Consider the following 23,899-nt stretch of genomic DNA (forward strand, 5'->3'; position numbering starts at 1 on the left):
TCTACTCTTCCAGCAGAAAGCTCAGAGCAGCTTACATGGGCCAGCAAGAAGTTTCTTATTCAGGTCCATGGGTGCTCATAGACCTTTCCTGGATTACTCTACACAGGAGTAGAAGACTGAATGGAAAGTATAGAACTTCTTCACTGGATAAACCGATGGCTCTAGGCCAGGGGTAGAGAACAATGTGGCCCTCCAAATCTTGCTGGGCTAGGTGAAGAAACTGTATCTTTATGAGGAGAAATATATATGTAAGGATGTTTCTATGCTATAAAAACTGTTAAGTTTGTAAATAGTTAACTGTGTAAAGGGGGAGTGGTCTTTTACTTCTCTCTGAAGCCAGGGAGATATTTTGTACAGTTAAACTGATACTGTTGCTAATGAGGTGTCATTGTAACTTATGAGGTTTCAGTTGCGACAGTGGTAGAACTCATCTATTATCTGAATCAGTAGAATCTAAAAGTTCAGGTTCTGATAAGTCCCTTTGTGGGCATTTAGTTCAAATTTACTGGCCCATAGTTATAGGTCAATGATATTTTGGAATTCCAGTGAGACCATAGCAAATGGTGAGAAAGGAGGAGCTCACCAGATGCCAGTGAAGGCTTATATTGGTGCCCCCAAGCTCTGAGCTTTCATGTTAATTTTCTGAGTCCCTCCAATGGGATCTCACACCTTGAAGCAGATATACAAATTGGGCTGGAATCAACTATTTCAACGCATGAGTCCTGCTAGCAGAAGCACGTGCAAAGTCTTCTACTAGTGCCATGGGGCTTTTTGTCCGCCCCCCCTTCTCCCTGCATACCCCCATCACCCCTCCTGCAAATTGACTCAGGGGGGTTGAGGGGAAACCCAGAACAGTGCATGGGGGGGGGCATAGCTGCCAAGTTTTCGCTTTTCTCGCGAGGAAGCCTATTCGGCATAAGGGAAAATCCCTGTAAAAAAGGGATAACTTGGCAGCTATTGGGGGGGGAGGAGAAGGGAAGTTGCTGCAGCTGGCAAGCTGATATGCTGATGGAAAGATCTCCTTAGAACTATGGTGAATTCCACCCATTGAAAAGAAAAGGGACAGCTTGGTGGTGCAGCAGTGAGACATCACACCTCATGGTGATGCAGAGGTGGAATCCTCTACAATCTGATGGGTGGAGTAAGTAAAGCATAGCAGGTGCTCCATGCTCTTGTATTACATCAGTAATGGCTTCATGGTGTGGGTTGGTTTCTTCATATATGGAGATATTGTGTATGTGTGTGTGTGTGTGTGTGTATGTGTGTGTGTGTGTATGCACATGCTTACTTTGCAAAGTAAGAGCTTGTTCTAAAGTAGTGCAAAAAGGGGGAAAGCACATGTACATTTTGCTGTCAAGCAAAAAAAACAAAAAAACATCTAATTGGAACTGATACTGAGACATTTTCGAAACTGATTGTACTTGCAGTATTTCTACAGTGTAGGCCTCGGTGACCTTTATATAAGTAGATTATAGCTTCGTCATTCTCATCTGCAAGCTCTGTGAATTATTAAAGCCATGCAATCATAAGGTTAAACTACTTCTGAACAGCAAACTACATTAGACGTGAGCCTTTTCTTAGGAAGGTCATGCAGAAGCCATCTTCCTCGGAGAGGATGCAGACAAGGAAATTGGTAGAATTTGAGGCTGATTCACCCATCAGTTGATTCAGTTCATCGGCTGCCACTTAAGAGGTGCAGTCCTATCAACACTTAACTGGTTGTAAACCCGATTGACCTCAGTGAAGGGTTGCTTCTGAGTAGACATAGGACTGCACTGTAGGTGACTCAGACAGCTGCAGGTGTCAACCGCAGAGTGAAGAGATAGTAAAAAAAAAAAGTTCTCTGTGGTGTTTGCTGGGTAGCAGCCACTTCACACTTGCATGTCATCAGTTTATGCTGCAGCTATCAAATGACAAACATGGATGTGTGACTCTGTCCTTGCTCCCAGTAAGTGTGATTGGCACTGCTGCATATATACTCCCAGCATCAATTAAAAACACAGGCAGTTCTTTTACTTGAACAGCAAATGTTAGTGCTAAAAAAATGTTAATGAAAAGAAAATGAGAGTTCCTCTCCAGTGCATGATTGCTTAAATACAAGGAAGGAATGCCTGTATCAGTTTCAGTTTCTCATTTTTTTCCTATCTTGTGTGTAGATCACAATGTTTCTACATCAGGTTGTGATATACATATTTGGAAAAAGCCCATTCAGCTAAAACATAATTAGGTTACAGACGCAAGACCTAACAGAGGCAACGTGGGTACCACTTTGCCCTTCCATGTATGTGAATACCAAGCAGAGGCACACCTGGTTGTTGGCAACACTGACCCCCCCCCCCCGAGTGCAAAAGTCACCTATCAGACGATGGAGTGTATGGCATATGTGTGTGACATGCCACTGCTGTTGCGGGGAGATTGAACTTGGAAGTAGCTTCTTGTCTGTCTTGCACTGTGGCACAAAGGAATGCAAATAGTTTCACCCTTCCTCCTCACTTTGCCCTCACTCAGGACGCTTCAAGTACTTGGGTCAAGTAAAATGCACTGATTTCTAATGTGGTTATTATGGGAAAGTTTTTTTGGGAGGGTTTTTTTTTTTTTTTGCTGATACTGCTCTTTGCCAGGGCCCAAGGGACCCTAGTTACATCTCTGATACCAGGACTACATCGACAGGGCCAGAATGCAGGCTTTTCTCACCCTACCATAACCAGGCCAGCAATGTCTTTCCAATATAACCTCCTCTCCAAGCCCCCCACTTCCAAACCACAACAGCTTAGTTTTTTTTTGTTTATTTTTTACTGTAGGGAAGAATTTTCCCTTCCTCTGCAGCTACCGTATGTATGAAAAGGGGTTTCACAGACTGGTGTATGCACATTTATTACATGGTTAGCCAACATGGCTTTGCATTACAACTCTGACCATATCTAATCATTGACTATGCAGGCTGGGAGTGATGGGGGTTTTGGTCCAACAATATATGGAAGGAACCATGTTGGTGACCCCCCAATCAATAACAGTTTGACGATGACAATTCTGAAAGAAGGGGGTAAGCCCCCCTCCACTCTTGCAAAACATGTCCCTGTGCTAAGTGACACATGCCACTTCAGTAGAGTGGAAAGCAGAGTTGAGTATTCCTTCCCTTTCTCAGTTCAAACCCACCACACTGAGTACTCCTTCTGAATTTCTCTGGGCCCAGGATGGCGTGTCCTGGTGCCAGCCATGTACTTTTGAACTGAACTACACATAATGAAGACAGCTTGAGATAGCATTGTCCCTACATCAGTACACTGTGTCCACGAGGTATAAGATTCAGACTAACAGTAATGTGCACTCAGAAGTCAGTCCTAGTGAATTCTATGAGGCTTACTCCCAGGTAAGGCTGCAATCACCAAAACCTCAATGCCAGGCTGGGACAGAAAGTTGCATTGAGTGACAGCATCCCTCTACTCAATTCTGCTGACTCAACCAGCCTTCCATTCTGTTGGCCCAGACCTCCTTCTCCCACCCACCGAATATGGTGGTTTCATTGCCAGAACAGTCTAACAGAAGGCTCTGAAACAGGGCACTTTGAGGATAGGACTGAGACATCTTATCAAAGGAGCAAGACAAGAATGTGGGGGGGGGGAATCTGTGTGGATAAACTTGATATTAAGATTTCCAGAATATTTGCCACCCAGTAATAAATTTCCAGCACAGGTGTATCTTGTGGTTGTTATTTTTTAAAAAAGTGAGTCTCCAAATGATGGCTCTCATCTGACTTTGTCGTACTAAATAGATATCCTCCAGGATTGTGGTGATATACATATGCAAAGCAGAATGATGCACAGGGTTTAAGTAGATGACTGCTTTAAAAACCTGAAAGATACCTTCAAAGCACACACTTCAGTCCAGAATATTTCACACCTCCAGTCACAGGTAATAATCTGTTACATTGCATTTTCTGGGTTTGAACAACTCTGCTTACAGTGGAAAGTCTAGCTGTTAAAACATTTATGCCAGGATGGTTTTTCTTTCTAGATTTTGAAAAGGACATGTACTTTCAACCTCTGTCAGGTCATTATTTCTCTCTGTGTGTATTCCTGTTAAATCAATGCACACCTTCAATGTATGCCTTTTTTAATACCTGCTCAATGGATAAGGCACTGTTTTTTTTTTATTATTATTTCAGTAGCATACTATTATAGGAATATTCAGGAAAAGTAAGAGTTTTGCACATTCTGACACCTGCCTGAACCCACAGACTGCATTTCATTAGCTCCTTTTATTGGGCAATGAATTAAAAGGTTACACAGATCGTAATGGAAATAACAACTCATACACATGAGCCATAACCCATTCTATGAGTCACTGAATAAATTGCACATTGCAAGTCAGCTGATTCCAAGACACTTAGCACTTTTACCTTGAGCTCCCTGATTATTTTTGGATTAGTAGAAGAATAATGTCTTTTGGTTTCAAAGACATTCATCAGGGCCTAAGAAGAGAGATGAGCTTGTCAAAATTAAAATTAAAACAATCAGATGTGGGCCAAGTCGCTTTTCTGAATAAAGCTTTTTAAAAAGAGATTTGAAATATGACCCAAATCTTGATTCAAAGGTTCGGAAGTAGCAGGCAGATGATAATACAGCCAAGCCCGTGAAAACAGCCCTTAAGTTTAACAAGGATTCTTTCAACAGCTGCTCTTTTCAGCTGCTATATGCACTTCTAGAACTCAATGGGACTTTGGAATGGACATGTATCGGATTGCACTGTGTGTGTTGTGACATTTTACCTTGTGATTTTATTGCTGTACGGTGCAATATATATTGTGGTTTTTATGTAAGCCACACCAGCTGTGTTTACACACAACACTAAGCCAAACCTTGACTTAGCATGAATGTGCAAATATGTTTGTTCCTGGGGTGGAAATCACAGACACTTTGCTCCTTCCTGGACCTTTCAGTTCAGTTGGGCAGCGAAGCCAAGGCTTGCCTTGCTATGATGGACAAACCAAGCCATGGAGCTACATCATTCTTTCCCCTCCTCCTCCATGCCCCCCAATTTTTCCTGGAGGTTCCTCCCATCCTGCAGAACAGATTTGCAGACAGTGAGGGGCATGGATGGGAGAGGAAGGGGAAGAAGCATCACCTTGCTCTAGTCTAGGGGTAATCCTTCCACAAGTGCAAACAGTTAATTGAAAACTTCCCTTTATCTTTACTACAATGCACTTAATAGCTCCCCCCTCCCCACACTCAAATTACAAACTATTCTCTTACCTTGCCAAAGCTTCCTTTCCCAATTGCTCGAAGTATCTGGAAGTGATCAAAATTCACTGCAAAAAAAAGACAAAGAAGTTTTGACATTTTTCACTCGTTTCCCACCATCGTATTTCATAGAGGCATGCCATTTATAATCATATCAAGCAGTGAGGTGTAGAGTGATGGGCTTGGACTGTGGAGACCTGGATTCAAACCTCCGATTCAACCCTGACTTTCCTAGAGTGAGATATAAATGTGAAAAACGAAATATACGAACCCCAAGGATCCACAAATGCAGCCATAAGCTGTAGTGCTCAAAATGTTGCACAATAAACACCAAAGAGTTGTGAGTTGCTTTTTGCTAAACCACAGTAGTGGAGGATTTTCTAAACTTTTAAAGGTTAAAATATTCATTAAAAACAAAATCCATACACTGGTCTCCTTTGCCAACAACCAACCCTGAGCTTTTCAGAACTCCACTGGCAGCATTCTAGACAGTCTTAGACTATCACACTCGCTTTACACCCACCACAACATTTGATCTATACAATTCTTACTTCAATAAAAAAGTGGAATATTTTATCAATAATCAACCAATAATCATCTACATTAAAAAAAAAAACAACCCCCACTCATTTCCTCCAATTTTCTCATCTGAGGTGATACAGGTAACCTCTTCTCATCTCTCACCTAGGGACATTAAGCCTCTCTCCACCAATGAGTTTTCACCCTGTGGGGATTCAGGCATAGCCAACAGCACACATGGAGCATCTCAGTCAAATCAGACAAAAATAAATAAAAGTGATCACCCTTAAAAAAAATAATGTGCCCCCCCAAAAAATAAAAGTGTGGGTCAGGTGCTCAAAAGAACTGAAGAGGAAACAAGTGATTCCACTACCGACCACCCAATTTCCAAAAAATCTTAAATGTGTATAATCTAGAAACTACCTGTATATACAGTACTCTAAGCTTCTTGGAGGAAAGATGGAATAATAATAATAATAATTATAATTATTATTATTATAGATATACTATTCAGCCTTTAAAAGGCTGTAGCTTTTGTTTATGAGTGATGCAACAGAGTCATAGTGAATCTGCAGCAGCTCACATACTTGTTACTTCTGTTAGGAGGAAACTAACATTTAAAGAAGAGGCCACTGGCATCTGCTCAGTTGATTTATGACTCCATTTGAGTTTTAGCTCCTAGCTAATTCCAGAACCATAATGGGATATAATGGCAGCTAGGAAGTGTGTTTATCCATCACTTTAATTATATTTAATGTTGCCTGGATCTGCAGACAAAGCAGCTAGAAAATTATTACTATAACCATAATGACCATGATCTTTAAAAAGTACTCATAGTGTAAGATGCTATGTAACATTTACCTAGCAAAATAAAAATCTATGGCTCCCAAACATACTGTATTTTTCGCTCCATAAGACACACTTTTTTCCTCCTAAAAAGTAAGAGGAACTGTGTGTGCATCTTATGGAGCAAAAAAAAAAAATGGAGCTTTCCCCCTTTGCAAAAAAGCTGCACAACTGAGCTGATCCACCCAAAAGCGGGGCTTTCCCCATTTGCAAAAGAAGCTGCACAACTTTGAGCTGATGCTAAAAAAAGGAGCTTTCCCCCTTTGCAAAAAAGCTGCACAAGGGTGAGCTGATCCCCCCAAAATGGGGCTTTTCCCATTTGCAAAAGAAGCTGTAAGAAGCTGCACAACTTTGAGCTGATCCCCCAAAAACAGGGCTTTCCCCCTTTCCTCCTCTAAAAATTAGGTGTGTCTTTTGGTCAGGTGCGTCTTATGGTGCGAAAAATACGGTAAGCATTTTTTCCTTTTCCAAATCCTGATTTAAGTCTCATGCAAAGTCAAAAACAGAATCCCACTTCAGTTACGCCTTGATCGGCTTAATTTGGTTGTGCTTTCTGCACATGTTTTGCGTGGCAATGTCCCGACCTTCCCCGTGGTATAATAAAGACACGTGACACAATAATTAAGGTTAATGGGCATAAAAAGGCCACAACTTTATTGGTTTCAGATGATGAGTGGTATTGGCTTAGGCATTGGACCTAACCAGCTATATCTGACTCCAGCCCGTTTTGCTGGAAGTCCGGGAAGGAATTATCACCCAAGGAGGAGTCCTGCTTATGCACATCAGCTAGGAAGTCTCCCTGTGGCCACTGGTAAGGGGCGTGCCTTAGGCACTAAGCTCCTTAGGCTTCGGACAGAGCCAGATATGGAATTATTATTATTATTATTATTATTATTATTATTATTATTATTATTATTATTTGTACCCCGCCCATCTGGCTGGGTTTCCCCAGCCAGCCACTCTGGGCTGCTTCCAATTTTTTTAAAAAAAATACATTAAAATGTCACACATTAAAAACTTCCCTGAACAGGGCTGCCTTCAGATGTCTTCTAAATGTCAGGTAGTTATTTATCTCTTTGACAGGGGTCCCCAATGCGGCCCAATCGACTTCTCAATCCAGCCTGCGGACGGTCTGGGAATCAGCATGTTTTTACATGAGTAGAATGTGTCCTTTTATTTAAAATGCATCTCTGGGTTATTTGTGGGGCATAGGAATTCATTCATTATTTTTTTCAAAATATAGTCTGGCCCCCAATAAGGTCTGAGGGACAGTGGACCGACCCCCTGCTGAAAAAGTTTGCTGACCCCTGCTCTTTGACATCTGATGGGAGGGTATTCCACAGAGTGGGTGCCACTACCAAGAAGGCCCTCTGCCTGGTTCCCTGTAGCTTTGCTTCTCACAATGAGGGAACCGCCAGAAGGCCCTCGGTACTGGACCTCAGTGTCCAGGCAGAATGATGGGGGTGGAGACGCTCCTTCAGGTATACTGGGCCGAGGCCGTTTAGGGCTTTAAAGGTCAGCACCAACACTTTGAATTGTGCTCGGAAACTTACTGGGAGCCAATATAGGTCTTTCAAGACCAGTGTTATATGGTCTCAGCGGCCGCTCCCAGTCACCAGTCTAGCTGCCGCATTCTGGATTAGTTGTAGTTTCCGGGTCACCTTCAAAGGTAGCCCCACGTAGAGCGCATTGCAGTAGTCCAAGCGGGAGATAACTAGAGCATGCACCACTCTGGCGAGACAGTCCGCGGGCAGGTAGGGTTTCAGCCTGTGTACCAGATGGAGCTGGTAGACAGCTGCGCCTCCATGGACAGCTGTGAGTCAAAAATGACTCCCAAGCTGAGGAAGGGTATTTCAAAGGAATACAGGGGGCGTGGCCCTGTCCGAAGCCTATCAGATTGAATCATAAACAGAAATTCCTGTAATGAGCAGCTATTTGGAATTGACCATGGTGCTATATGAATGCAGCCCTTAAGGTACCTATTCCTGACCACCAAGTTCAAAGCCAGATGGCCATGCAATGCTTAATCCAGTGAATGTTGACAGGGAAGGGCCAGCTTGCCCAATTTACTGTGTTTTTTGTTTTGTTTTTTAAATACAACAATATAGTGAGTGTATCCAATTTTGCTGAGCATTAGGTAAAAAGAGGAATCCCTCAATTATCTGCTTTCCACTATGGGCTTCCATTGTCAAATGCGGAGTCTCTTGACCAGCACCTCGTCTCTTGTATGAGAGGCTGAACATGAATTGTCAGAGTAATCAAGAGAAATAACGGACAGTATTGTTTTCACAAGAAACAGCCCATAGTAATTTGCAGTTCAAGTTTCATAACCAGGTTTATGTAGTTATGTAACTTTGCTGCATTCCGCTTCCTTTGTAATTTGCAGAGCGTTTTCCAGCACTCGTGACCCCTCCAGTTTCTCTACTGAAACCTCGAGCCAAAAGCTTTGTGGGATATAATGGATTGCCGATGTCAAAACTGTGTCACACTGAAGACGTGTTAGTGGGTGAGAATGGTCCTCTCTGAATAGGCAACAGCTGTCATCTCTTCACTTGTGACGGCTGCATGTCATGAAACTCTCCTCTACCCATTTATATTGGTGATTACAAATCATTCCCAATGATAAGCTATTTGAGTCATTAGTGAAAGGCAGTTTTCTCTCTGAAAAAGAAAGTAAAACTATGTATTGTTCCCAGCAACTTTAGAATCTTCTATTTTTGGAATAATCACATCTTTTGTGGAGACGTGTTGTCATTTTTAGAAACGCTGCGCATCCAGCTTGAAAACCACGGTGAATATAAAGCGATGTAAGGGGGGGTGGCACGGGGGGGGGCTTCAGGTTGTTGGTTTCCTGTAATCTTGGTTCTCCAACTCCATTAAGGAGAGGGAGAAGCCTGCAATCAATAATTTGGCTAGTTATTTTGAATTCAAATATGGAATTAAGTGTTCCCCATCTCTCCATCGTGCCTATTCTCCTTTGCTAGCCTTTCGTCAGAACAACTCGGTCAGTCTGAGCCAGGATTCACCTAACCACATAAAAACTCACAATACATTATCTAAGTAGGTTGAGCATTTGAAGGACTGCCTAAATTGGTATGAAACTCTGGCCTGCTGCTAAATTTGATCAAATCAGTGGGAACTAGGAATAGGACTTTTAAAATAGCACGCTTTTGCTTTCTACCCTGTGTGGAACAACATTTCACCCACAACAGATCATCCTTTTCCCCACAGCTCCTCTTAAAAACGCTAAGACCCCATGAGCAATCTCCAAATGCTGGTTTTTATGTTAGCTCGCCATTTGGATTAGTACTATTGTCCTCAACCCCAAATCCCTCTTCTTCCTTGATGTACACACAAGCCTTGATGTACATAGCTTTCCTTATTTACTTCAAGCGAATGAATAGTTCTGTGTGTGTGTCCTTTTGCACACCCACCTCGTGCTTTCCATTCAAGTGAGCAGAAGAGAAGGGCATGTCACATATACCTCATCACAGAGTCTGGCTCATACCTGCCAAGTCTCCCGCTGAAAAATACAGGATCAGCAGCGGCACGGCACCGGAAGATGCGTAGAAGCAACTTCTGGAGCCGCTTATCCCATGTGTGGGGACTGGAAATAGGACAGAGCAGCCACCACCAAGATGGCTGCCGAGCATGCGTAGAAGCGACTTCCGGTGCCACTCTGCCCGATTTCTGGTGCCCACACATGGGAAGAGCGGCACCCAAAATGGAGGCTCCCTGGCAGGTAGGAAATCCGGGGGATTTCTGGGATCTTTCTCCTTTTGGGAGAAGAGCGGGAAACGGATAAAAATCCAGGGGTTTCCTGTGAAAAACGGGATACTTGGCAGCTAAGGTCTAGCTATGGTTTTCCCAGGAGTGATGTATGGAAGTGAGAGCTGGGCCATAAAGAAGGCTGGTTGCCGAAGAATTGATGCTTTTGAATTATGGTGCTGAAGGAGACTCTTGAGAGTCCCATGGACTGCAAGAAGATTAAACCTATCCATTCTTGAGGAAATCAGCCCTGAGTGCTCACTGGAAGGGCAGATCCTGAAGCTGAGGCTCCAATACTTTGGCCACCTCATGAGAAGAGAAGACTCCCTGGAAAAGACCCTGATGTTCGGAAAGATTGAGGGCACAAGGAGAAGGGGATGACAGAGGACGAGATGGTTGGGCAGTGTGCTCGAAGCCACCAACATGAGTCTGACCAAACTGCAGGAGGCAATAGAAGACAGGAGTGCCTGGCGTGCTCTGGTCCATGGGGTCGCGAAGAGTCAGACACAACTAAACAACAAAGCCAAGGCTGACTAGAGTTTGAGTCCAACAACTTCTGGACAGTATCATGTTGACTACCCCTGAATGATAGCTGATGTGATGTGGAGGAAACACAACATATTGCGGTTCCATGGCTGGTCTGCATTTTCACAGTTCCTTATTCAGAAGCCACAGCTGAAATGATAAAAAAAATGGGTGATATGCAACTCAATCTTACTCAGAGTAGACTCATTGAAATTAACTGCTTCATGTCCATTGCCTTCAGTGAGTCTACTCTGAATAAGTCTTAGAGAAATACCACCAAGGTTGTAGATGAAGAACAGTTCTGGCAGCATGAACATAAAGTACCGGTAGCTGCTTTGTTTCACTCTAAAGGTGCAGAAATATTCGCAGAAAACTAATTGGCTTCTGTATACGTGCAAATTATGAAACACGTAGGATTTCATTAATAAAGTGCATTAATTAAAACTGTACAATGCTTTTGTTTTGTAACTGAAACAGTGTGAGTTCTTTCCCCCCAAACATGTACAGCAGGCTCTGTTTTAGCAACTCTGTTAAATTAATAGCCTTTTCAAATAAGCACTGTTTTTATTACTGCCTTCCTGCTAGGGACTAAACTGTGAATAAGCCGCACTTAGGGATATAAAACTTTAATACATAACCACATTAACCACGGATGATGATTCTGGCCGGCTTTACCTTTCCTTAAACCCGTGCTGAATTTAAACACTTCTGCTGCTTATTGCCATGATCATTGCTGATCATTGCGCTCTGGCTTACGTCACGGTGTTGCGTTGTGCCAGAAGCAGTTTAGTCATGCTGGCCACATGACCCGGAAAGCTGTCTGTGGACAAACGCCAGCTCCCTTGGCCTGAAAGCGAGATGAGCGCCACAACCCCATTGTCACCTTTGACTGGACCATCCAGGGGTCTTTTATCCAACCCCCCTTTTTAATTCCTCAATAACCAAGAACAATCTTTAAAAAGGCATCACTACACTTTCCATTCACTTCATTGCTAAGAATAGGGCTGTAAGACTGGCAAGCTGATAAAGTATAAATCCTAAGGCTTGCTCTACCAGCACCAAGCATTGCATGAATTGCATCAAACTCCCAAACCATTACACTGAATAAAAGTAAGATAAAACTGCTGCAGTATCACAATGTGTCAAATGTGCCATTATGTTGGAATTGCTGTGACTTTGTGATGCCTTTGCAGGCAGTTATGCCAGCATAAATGATTAGAGCAACACACACTACACAAGAGCTGATGATTATTTTAATACAATTGGTATTGGTGCCGAGACAGTAGCTTTCTTAAACACTACCAAAGAAAAAAGTGAAAGTAGCTTCAATCCAGCTCAGTCCTCTGCGTGCATGGAAGGGATCTGCACATATGGAAAGCTATTGGGTACATCCTGCACCAGAACCTGACAAGCTCATTTTTATAAAGAACTAGCTCTAAAAAAGAACTTGCACTTCTGCAGGTGCCACATAATGCTAACACATTCTGCAGTAGTAAGAGATCAGTCTTTTAGGGTGGCAACACCTACACTGTGGAACTCCCTGCCTATTGAAATCAGATAGGCCTCTTCATTGTACTCTTTCTGGTTAAAACGTTTTTGTTTAAGCAAGCAAATCTGGACCTGCAGGAGTTACAAGTGTTTAAATCTGTCTTTAGCTTATTGCAGATTATATAACTAGTTAGTAAATGTGTGTGAGGGTTTTAAAGGGAAAAATATATGCCTGTTTTGTCTTTTATTGATCATTTTAAGGGTTTATTTTACTTTGTAAAGCACTCTGGGGTTTAATGATAACCAAGCAGCATACACATTTTGCTGAATTGATTAAATAACAAGCATGTGCCTTAACTTGTTGAAATCAAAAACTGAAATCCATGCATCTAATTCTGTGTTAAAATTGTGGCTAGCGTGTGCAGCTCATATTTTCTTAAACAAAAACATTGTTTATGAAGTTGTTGCTATGATGCAATTGGCAAGAGGACTGGGGAGAAAGTTGGGGGAAGGGGAGCAGGCACAGCTAACCAGATGGGGGCCCTGTCTTCAAAGGGCGAGAAGGCATGCACACTGATCCACTCAATTGGAGTAACAGCAAGAGCTTTTATAGAATGTCAAACTGCCTGTACAAGTGGGTGGTTTGGCATCTAAGATGCACCTCAGCTCCTGATTAGCTGCCAAGTCTAATTCTGGTTGGGCCACAGTTGCAGCTGAAGAATTTCCATGTAAGAACACAACGCCTTCATCCAGCTCACTGTTTTGAGACTAAGGTCCCAGCATGTAACATTTGTATTTGCTTTCTGTGTAATTATTATTATTATCATTAATAACCATCCCTTTCCCCAGCTATATATTTAACTGTGTTTCTAATAAAGTAAAATACATATATTCAACGGTGTGCAAGTAAAGTAAATAGCACCATGGATAGGAACTATAGAAATATACCCAGCTAATACTTAATCCATCACAACTTCCTCTAAATGGTATGTCAATCTATGGGGAGTTCAAAACATGTGTCTAAACTAATTCCAAGTTTTGCATTGCAAAATAATAGCCTTAGAACACTAAAGTACCCACACCTGACTTTGTAACACAGAAAATGTCAACAAGGTAAAAAGAAATGGAAACAAATTATTTTTGTCTAGGGTAAAGATGGCCTCCGCAGAGCTGCTATGTAAAGAAGAAAGTTGAATTCTCAAGCAATACAGCTGTATGGTCTATGTTCCCAAAACAAAGCCCTGATTTAAAACATTTCTTATATGAACAAATTGTAATTTAACACATGGCCACAACATTTGCCAAATTGTTACATGCATTGGTAACAAAGACTAGGCAACTATTAGGTTACCACAGGCACAGTGTAATTTGGACTTGGATAATTATTGGCTGAATTGACCCTTGAGATAAAGTTTTAGGACCGCTGCCTTCTGTTGACATCTCCTACAAACTTGGACAGACACCACTCTGTTAATGGCATACAGCAAGGATAATTTCATGCTTCTTTATAATCCAAATGGCACCCTCTGATGTGGCCAGGTGATAAGCAATCAAATAATTGGTCTCATCCATGGAGTTTCTGGATCAAAGAATACTGGAATTGAGTAAGAAAAAGCCACATTTCCCACCAGGCTCTTTTCTGGGAGGGTTACACATAGCACAGGCCAATCTACCTGTCTGTGCCTGATTTTACCATGTTATTTCTTTTTTGTGGTGAGCTGGTGTGCACTAGCGTGGGTGTGTTTACCAAGAAGCTTGGGTCAAATAAAACTCTGCACACGCCCTGAGACTTTGTGTATTTTGTGGCTTTGAGCAATGAGCATGGTGCTTCACCACACAAAAGCAACATGGGAATAAAATTAAATGACTTTGTTAAGACTTTGCCACATCACAAAATAATGTAAGCATTAGCTGTGAGGAGCCTTTCGAAAGAGATGGAGGCAGTGAAAGAAACATTAAGCGGAAGCGGTAACTGTGCCATATCCTTGTTCTATTAAAAAATACCTACTGCATACTGAAGCACTCTATATTAGAGTCTCTGGAGTTGCAATTTTGATTCTTATCCACATGTACTGAGCATTAAAAGAATCTAAAACATTTAGATATATGAAGTTTGCCTGCATTAAAATCTTATGTACTTTCATCCCCGGCTTTTAGTAATCTTGGCAGGGGTTCGAGCAGACAGCAGGTGAGCATTAAGATGCTAGCTTCTTGTACACCCTACAGCAGGGGTGTCAAACTCAAATTCATCGGGGGCCGCATCAGCAGTTTGGTCACCCTCAAAGGGCCGGTTGTATCTGTAGGACTATGTGTCCACTCTTTATTATCATAAATTATTGTCACTGCATTCAATTATTACTGTTTTTTTGTAATAATGTAAGTAATGACTAGCTCTGAAAGCAGAAACATAGTCAGAATAATGGCAAGTAGATATTCAAATGTACAATTATTGTACAATTTATTGGAAAATGATTTTTGGTAACTGCACTGGGTGGTGGAGGCTCGCTAGGGTTTCATGCAGGAGATTTGCAGAGCTACTGGTACCTGGAGATGCTGGGGTCCTTCTGCATGCAGGACAAATGTTCTGCCAGTGAGCCACCACCCTTCACCAAAGGAACTGGCTGAGGTTGACTCACTGGAGCTGCTCTCCTGGTTCCAGGGTTTAAGGGCCAGAAGTATAAAGCAGCATCCTATGTTTCTGAGGAGAGGGAGGGGGAGGGGAGGGAGGGAGGAAGGAAGGAAGGAAGAAAAGAGGGAGTGGGAGGGAGAGAGGAAGGAAGGAAAGAGGGGAGAGAAAGAAGAGTAGGAAATAAGGAAGGGAATAAAGAAGGAAAGAAAAAGAAAGAGGGAGAAAAGATGGAAAGGGAGAAAGAAGGAAGTAGAGAGGGAAAGAAAGAATAAGAATGAGGGAGAGGAAGAAAGATGGGAAGGACAGAAGGAAGGAAGGAAGGAAGGAAGGAAGGAAGGAAGGAAGGAAGAAAGAAAAGAGGGAGCAGGAGGGAGAGAGGAAGGAAAGAGGGGAGAGAAGGAAAGAAAAAGAAAGAGGGAGAGAAGACGGAAAGGGGGAAAGAAGGAAGGAAGTAGAGAGGGAAAGAAAGAGTAAGAATGAGGGAGAGGAAGAAAGATGGGAAGGCAGGAAGGCAGGAAGGCAGGAAGGCAGGAAGGCAGGAAGGCAGGCAGGCAGGCAGGCAGGCAGGCAGGAAGGAAGGAAGGAAGGAAGGAAGGAAGGAAAGAAAGAGGGAGTGGGAGGGAGAGGGGAAGGAAGGAAAGAGGGGAGAGAAAGAAGAGTAGGAAAGAAGGAAGGGAATAAAGAAGGAAAGAAAAAGAAAGAGGGAGAGAAGACGGAAAGGGAGAAAGAAGGAAGGAAGTAGAGAGGGAAAGAAAGAATAAGAATGAGGGAGAGGAAGAAAGATGGGAAGGACGGAAGGAAGGAAGAAAGGAAGGAAGGAAGGAAGGAAGGAAGGAAGGAAGGAAGGAAGGAAGGAAGGAAGAAAGAAAGAAAGAAAGAAAGAAAGAAAGAAAGAAAGAAAGAAAGAAAAGAGGGAGCAGGAGGGAGAGAGGAAGGAAAGAGGGGAGAGAAAGAAGAGTAGGAAAGAAGGAAGGGAATAAAGAAGGAAAGAAAAAGAAAGATGGAGAGAAGACAGAGATAAAGAAGGAAGGAAGGAGAGGGAAAAAAAGAATAAGAATGAGAGAGAGGAAGAAAGAAAGGGAAGGGGGGGGTCGCTGCCTTGATTCAGCGCCAGAAAAGAGCACGAAGGGACCCAGGGGCAAAAAGCATTTCCCGTGCAGCGTGAGGCAGCGGGTGTCCGTTTTAGCAGACGTGCGTAAAGCCTCAGAGTTGCACGTTCATGAGGCTGAGCCGCTGCTGAGCTCACGTTCATGAGGCTGAGCCGCGGCAGGAGGAGGAGGTGAGGCAAGAGGAGGAGGAGGCGGCTTGCCGGGTCAGTGTCCGGCAGCACCGTACGGAGAGTGCCGAGCCTCTGGGACGCAGCAGTGCTCTGTAGCACTTTGAATCCTCCTCCTCCTCCATGTGGCGCTGCTGGGTGCTTTGTCTGTGCTTCAGCAGCAGCAGCAGCAGCAGCAGCCGTTTCCAGGCGCCGAGCCGTGGCAGGAGGAGGAGGATTCAAAGTGCTACAGAGCACTGCTGCGTCGCAGAGGCTCGGGACTCTTCGTGCGGCGCTGCTGGGCGCTGACCCGGCAAGCTGCCTCCTCCTTCTCCTGCTGTGGCTCGGGGCGCTCCACACAGCGCTGCTCCGCCCGCCTTTCTATCCCCCCCGGCCCCAGCTGTTTGTCGGCGCGGCGCTTCAGCAGCAAGGTCCCGCTGGCTGGGGCACTCGGCGGGCCACATGACGAGGGCTGGCGGGCCGGATTTGGCCCCCGGGCCTTGAGTTTGACACCCGTGCCCTACAGTCTGCAGAAACCTTAACTGAAGCATTTCAGCCATAAAATGCTAACCCTAGCATTCATTTTCACAATTCTGCAGGGGAAAAATTGTTTTTTGCCAGGGACTTACACTTCAAAAACAAATGCTTACTCCATTCCTAAATTGCAGAACAGCCCCCATAAGCTCTGAGTACAGCCAGCGATCAAAATGAAAGGGAATATTCTTAGCTAGCAATCCAATTCACAAAACCCAGTGGACCACCCCAATGATCTGTGGGTTCTTCAGTCCTTGAACCAGTGCAATTCTGGAGTATAGATAGCTGTGCCCAGTGAAGTCAATAGGAAGGTGGCATGATCATGGGGGAAGGCCCAGAAGGAGATTGCGATGAAGGCAGAGACCCTAGTGTGGGAGTGTGGCTGGTCAGTCAATGTGTGACTGCATGATACCCCTCAATAGTCCCAATCTGAGCAGGAGACCCCAGAATCACAGAAGCAAATCCTGGCTTCTGATTGGATCCCAGAATGTCCTGCTGTTGCTTTTTTGGTCTGCCGTGTGCCAGTGTGTGGGACCAAAAAACGCTTGTATTTTGGTCCACCACTTTTGTGAGAGAGTGAGAGTTCAGGACCAAAACAACAACAAGAAGCATTCCAATTTTGATCAGTGGGATGTTAAGAGGGCATGTGACCATAGCGTCCTCAATCTCTAGCTCCTGAGTGGGGAAGGCACTCTCTTCCACATCCACAGCCATCCCAGCTACCGTAATGAAGTCTTTCACTAGCCATTACTTTATACCAAGAACTCCATTACTGGTCTTGGCACTGCATATTTACAGATCCGTTGGCAAGAGTCTTCTTCTTCTTTGGTGATCACTCATAGCCAAGTAAGATTGTCTTCCATAAACACGGTTTGAAAAGTGATTCTGTAAGTGATTGTGGAGGCCAGTTCTGGATCCACACGTCCTTCCACAGTGGGGACATAGGTTTCCAGGTGGGAATTGATCGTGGTGAGGGTTTGCCAAGCGTGCCATCCTCTTAGCGCATTTCTCCCTTTCATCCTGAGTTCGAGTGTATTAAAAACCCATGACATCTTTGGTAAAAGCTGTTCTCCAACTGGAGCACTCTAGTACATTGGTACTCTACCTCCTCCTTCCACAGGAGACTGCTTTATACCAGTTCAAACTATTTGTCCATCTAGTGTTGTCTATGTTGATTGGCAGTGGCTCTCCAGGGTTCCAGACAGAAATATTTCCCATGCTCTGCATGCAGAACAATTGCTCTACCCCACTGAGCAACAGCCCTTCCAGTGCTTTGAATGATGTCCCATGAACCCACCTTGGAGAAGGAAGGTTCCTTGCCATGACTGCCAACCCCAACTCTGCTGCCTGATATTCCTTATCAAGAGATGGTGTTTGAGATGACTCTTGGCCTTCTAAGGTATACCTTCCCAACAGAATAGCCACATATCCTTCCTCTGAACATTTGTGCACTGACAATTCACTAATACAGTGGGACGCAGGTGGCGCTGTGGGTTAAACCACAGAGCCTAGGGCTTGCGGATCAGAAGGTCGGTGGTTCGAATCCCCGTGATGGGGTGAGCTCCCGTTGCTCAGTCCCAGCTCCTGCCAACCTAGCAGTTCGAAAGCACGTCAACGTGCAAGTAGATAAATAGGTACCGCTACACCGGGAAGGTAAACGGCATTTCTGTGTGCTGCTCTCGTTTGCCAGAAGCGGCTTTGTCATGCTGGCCACATGACCTGGAAGCTGTACGCCAGCTCCCTCGGCCAATAATGCGAGAAGAGCGCCGCAACCCCAGAGTCGGTCACGACTGGAACTAATGGTCAGGGGTCCCTTTACCTAATTCACTAATACAGGGGAAATATCCTAGGCAGAATGACCCCTGTCCTGAACCTATAAAAGCCTATCGGCCTTTTTGTTGACTGTCATGTGAGGATGGGCAATCCTTTTTCGGCTGAGGAATTATTTTTGCTCCGATTTTATGCTCCGTTTCTCAGGATATGCTCTGAGACCTTTCATGCTGACTTTAACCTCATTCATTTCCTCACTGCCAAAGGCCTTTTTGTGTGTTGTTCAGGATTCCCTGCCTATCCAGGGCCTGCCAGCTCCACTTTCCTGCCAGACATTCTTTGCCCTCCTGAGCAGCCAAAATGGCTTTTCTAAATCACCTGCTGCATTGCAACCAAGAGAGTGCCTTCTCTTTTGATTGTTCAAGAATATTTTCTGATTGAATGCCACAATAAGCATCTCAGAGAAATAGCCCTGGTGGCATGCTGAAAGGGGTAAGAAAATAAAAGAATGGAAATTTGGGCAGCTCTGCTCCTGAAGCATCCTCTTGCAAGGAAGCCGGTTTTCAACATTTTCATTAGCCCAGCGGAAAGAGCAATCTTGAAGAATACAGTGGCTATTTGGCAGAAGTAAAGCAATTCATTTTTTTTTTTTTGGAGTAAAAAGTATTTTATTATTTTCCATTTAAAAATCACACTATGCAACAGTATTGCAGCAATATTACAAAGAAAAGAACCAAAGAAAAATTCTGTCATGTACAAATCTAACAAAAGGAAAAAAATACATAGTCACAATAATGAAATGTAAACCAGTAAACCAGTGAAAGTATATGCCTCGTCTGATACACTCAGGAAAGGCGAGGGAAAGAAGAAACCAGCAACGATGAACAGAAGGAAGAAATCAAGAAGAAAAAAGGGGAAGAAAAGGAGAAAGAGGGAGAAGAAAAAGAAAAATTAAAATTTGACTTCCCGTTACTTCTCTGTACCTCATATATTACATTCTATTTCATGGCACGAATCTTAATTTACATTTACATCTTGTTCCTCAGATGTTCTATTTGGGCTCAGGTACGCTCTGCTGGTTGGCTTAATTATTTAATTAGATTCTAAATATTCGTAAAATAACCTCCATTCTTTTTTAATTTTTTGGTTCGTCTGTCCTCTGACTCTTCCTGTAAATTTTGCTAGCTGTGCATACTCTTTCATTAACAGTTGCCACTCAAGTTTGCTGGGTATGATGTTACTTTTCCAGGTTCTCGCTAACAGGATCCTTGCCGCGACTATTCCATACATCATCAGCGTTCTGTTCGCGCCTTTTACATTTTCAGGCATTATATTCAATAAAAATACCTCTGGTTTCTTTTTAATTGTTGTTTTTGTCATTTTCTTAAGTTCCTCATAGATCACATTCCAGTAGTTGTTTATCATGGGGCATTTCCACCACATATGTATTTGCGTGCCTGTTTCTGTTCCGCACCTCCAGCATTTATCTGATTGATTTTTATATATTTTGGCTAATCTATCCGGTGTTTGGTACCACCTGTACATCATTTTTAAAATATTCTCTTTTAGATTGTAACAGGCGGTAAACTTCAGGTCCTGTCTCCACAGCCTCTCCCATTGCTCCACGAGGATATTATACCCAAAATCTTGGGCCCATCTCACCATTGAAGGTTTAGTTTGTTCTTCCATGAGGTCCCATTCAAGCAACAGGTCATATATTTGTGAGATTTGTTTGCCTTCTTTATTCATTATGATTTTTTCAAATTTAGATTTTTCTTTGGCAATACCCAATTTTTTATCCTCATTAAATCTTTGGTTTATTTCGAAGTATTGGAGCCAGACTGAAAGGTGATCTTTAATTTCGTCATATCGTTTCAATTTAATTTCATCTTGGTTAATTTCCAATATATCATTGTAGGTAGCCAATTTCTCATCCATGTTTGTTTTTTTAACTGTTATCATGTTTATTGGAGAGGCCCACAGAGGTATTTTTGTTTCTAAGATTCCTCTATATTTCGTCCATATTGCATATAAAGATTTTCTTACCAAATGATTTAGGAAACCCCTGTGCGCTTTAACTTTCTCGTGTAATAGATAAGAGTGCCATCCAAAGCGATTATCCGCTCCCTCCAAGTCTAGTAGTTCTTGATTTTCCAAGGTGATCCACTTTTTCACCCATACCAAGCCTGCTGCTGCGTGATAGAGTTCAAGGTTTGGTAGCGCAAAGCCCCCCCCTTTCTTTTTTATCTGTGAGTAATTGATATTTAATACGGGGTCTCTTACCATTCCAAACAAATTTCGACATGTCTTTACGCCATTCTGCAAAACATTTCATTCCTCCCAATATTGGTATTACCTGAAATAAGTACATTAACCTAGGGAGTACATTCATTTTAATTACAGATATCCTGCCCCATAGTGATAGTTGTAACTTACTCCATTTCTCCATGTCCTTTTTTATCTCATTCCACACCTTTTTGTAGTTGTCCTCATATAGGTTCAGACTTTTTGCCGTAATCCAGACCCCCAGATATTTAACTTTCTTTCTTATTTCTAGACTTGTTAGTTGTTGTAGTTCTTCCTTTTCTTTCTTATCCAAGTTTTTAGTTAATAACATGGTTTTCTTATAATTCACTTTTAGCCCCGCTACCTTCCCATATTCGTTGATAATTTCTAATACTTTCGGGATACTTTGGATGGGGTCCTGCGATGTTACTATTATGTCATCCGCGAAAGCACGAACCTTGTATGCCCTTTTACCGACCGTTATGCCCTTTACCATCTCTTCACTTCTGATACTATTTAATAGAACTTCTAGTACCATTATAAATAGCAACGGGGATAATGGGCACCCCTGCCTTGTGCCCTTTGTTATCAAGAAACTGTCCGACACCCTTCCATTCAATATTAACCTGGCTTTTTGCTGGTTGTAGATAGCTCCTATAGCATTTTGTATTTTTTCCTTGAATCCCATCATCTCTGTCTGTTTCCTTAAAAACTCCCAGGAGACATTATCAAATGCCTTCTCGGCGTCTAATAACATTAATGCTGCTTTTTTATCAATTTTGAATTCCAAGTATTCCAAGATGTCAATTACATTTCTTATATTACTCGCTATCTGCCTCCCTGGTAAGAATCCTGACTGGTTCGGGTGTATTACTTCTTTTAGGATGTTCTTTACTCTTTGCGCTATTATTCCTGCGAAGATTTTATAATCGCTATTTAGGAGGGATATCGGTCGGTAGTTTGCGATTATTTCTGTATCTGTGTCTGGTTTTGGTAATAACGTGATATATGCTTCCTTCCACGACTCTGGTATTAATCCCTTTTCTAGTGTCTGGTTCATCAGGTCTTTTAACGGATTAAGGAGAATACTTTCCAATTTTTTATAATACTCTACCGGCAGCCCATCTGGGCCTGGCGATTTTCCTGGTTTGCTTTTCTTCATTATATTTTTTATTTCCTGTATTGTGATTGGGCTTTCTATCTCTTTTGTTTTTTCCTCTATATTTATGTTCAATCTATGTGCCTCTAAATACTGTTTTATTTCTTCCCTGTTCTCCTTTTTTTGCTTATATAATTCTCCATAGTAATTTACAAATTTCTTCATAATCTCCTGTGGCTTGTCTATTGCTTTTCCCCCTTCTTTTATTCTATTTACCATTTTCTCACTTTTTCTCTTCTTTAATTGCCAGGCCAGATATTTGCTAGGTTTATTACCAAATTCAAAAGTGTTCTGTCTCCATAGCCTTATCTTCCAATCCATTTCTTGTTCTATTTTGGTTTTATAATCTACTCGTAACATATTAATTTCTTTCTTTAATCTTTCGTTATTCGGGTTTTTATTAAAATCTTTCTCCTTTTTCTCTAACTCTTCTATTATTTTCTTTTTTTCTTTTTCTTTTTCTTTATTTACTATGGCATTTTGTTTTATGAAGTAGCCCCTAATTACTGCCTTGCTGGCGTCCCACACAGTTCTATTTTCCACTTCTTTATTATTGTTCAATTCAAAGAATTCTTTTAATGTTTCTTTGGCTCCTTCTATTATTTTCTCATCATACAACAATGATTCATTCAATTTCCACCTCCTCATTCCGGTTTTCCACTCTGGTTTTAACTGTAAAATTATTGGATTATGGTCTGATAAGGTTTTAGGTAAGATTTTAACCTCTTGTATCCTTCCTAGCAATTCAGATGTCAACCATATTGTATCGATTCTACTTGCCACATTTTTTGCATTGGAGAAATAAGTATATTCCTTCTCAAATTCATTTTTGACCCTCCAACCATCTATCAAATCCAGCGTCTTCACCATCTCAAAAAACGTCTGGGGTAACTTCCCCCTCTTTTTCCCTTTCCCAGTCCCTGTTTTATCTATCATCGGGTTACAGACTCCGTTAAAGTCCCCCATTAATAGCATTTTCCCTTCAATATATTCTTGTATTTTCTCCTCAACTTTTTTATAAAATTCCGTCTTTTTTTCGTTTGGCGCATATATACCCGTTATACCAATTGATTCTCCCAAATATTTAATCTGAATTATTACTATTCTGCCTTCTTGATCTGCGTATAGTAATTGTGGTTCTAGGTTCGCTTTCGCATAAATCACCACCCCTCTTTTTTTCCTTTCGTCCGCTGCAATAAACTCCACTCCTAGTTTTGGGTCTATCAACAATCTTTGATGTTCTTTTTTAATGTGTGTTTCTTGAAGACATATGATGTCTAGTTTTTGTTTGATTAATACATGTCTTATTCTATTCCTTTTCTTTTTGTCATTTAAGCCATTAACATTCCACGTTGTTAGTTTAAGGTTCATATTGTTATTAATATTAATTCCAACACGCGTTACCTTCACAAATTTTGTATATTTATTTACTCGTTTATTTATTGATTTAACTTAAAAATAAAATTAAGGGGGAGCCAAAATTAGAAATTGGAAAAGGGGGTTGGAACTCTTCTTTTTATTCAGTTTCTTCGCTTTCCTCCCCTTCCTCTATCTCCTGATCAATTTCTCCTTCTATTGGGGTTTTTTCTCCACCTAGTTGCGACCTGTATCTCCTGTAGAATAAATCAGCGTCTTCGGGGGTTACAAATTTTCTCCACCTTCCTTTGTAGCTAAATGACAAACCCTGAGGGTATTCCCACTTAAAGAATATGGAGTTGGCTCTGAGCGCTTTTGCAAGGAACTGATATTTTTCCCTCTTTTTCAAGAGGCGGGGAGGCACCTCCTTCATCACTATAATTTTTTGTCCTCCAATTCTTAATTTCTTTTCCTTTTTTTTCTGCAACATTCTATTTCTCAGTCTTTTTGTATAGAAGGTGATT

At 42.2% G+C, this 23,899-nt stretch overlaps 1 protein-coding gene across 1 annotated transcript in view; it reads right to left on the minus strand.

Annotated features, from left to right (window-relative positions):
* STK32C (serine/threonine kinase 32C) overlaps positions 1 to 23,899 on the minus strand; it is a 164,464-nt gene that overhangs the window by 58,670 nt on the left and 81,895 nt on the right. The window contains exon 2 of the mRNA XM_035138380.2: positions 5,253 to 5,308. Coding sequence (XP_034994271.1) covers positions 5,253 to 5,308 — 56 coding nt within the window. The remainder of the gene's footprint in view (positions 1 to 5,252; positions 5,309 to 23,899) is intronic.

The sequence above is a fragment of the Zootoca vivipara genome, chromosome 5, assembly GCF_963506605.1.
Source record: "Zootoca vivipara chromosome 5, rZooViv1.1, whole genome shotgun sequence".
NCBI lineage: Eukaryota > Metazoa > Chordata > Lepidosauria > Squamata > Lacertidae > Zootoca > Zootoca vivipara.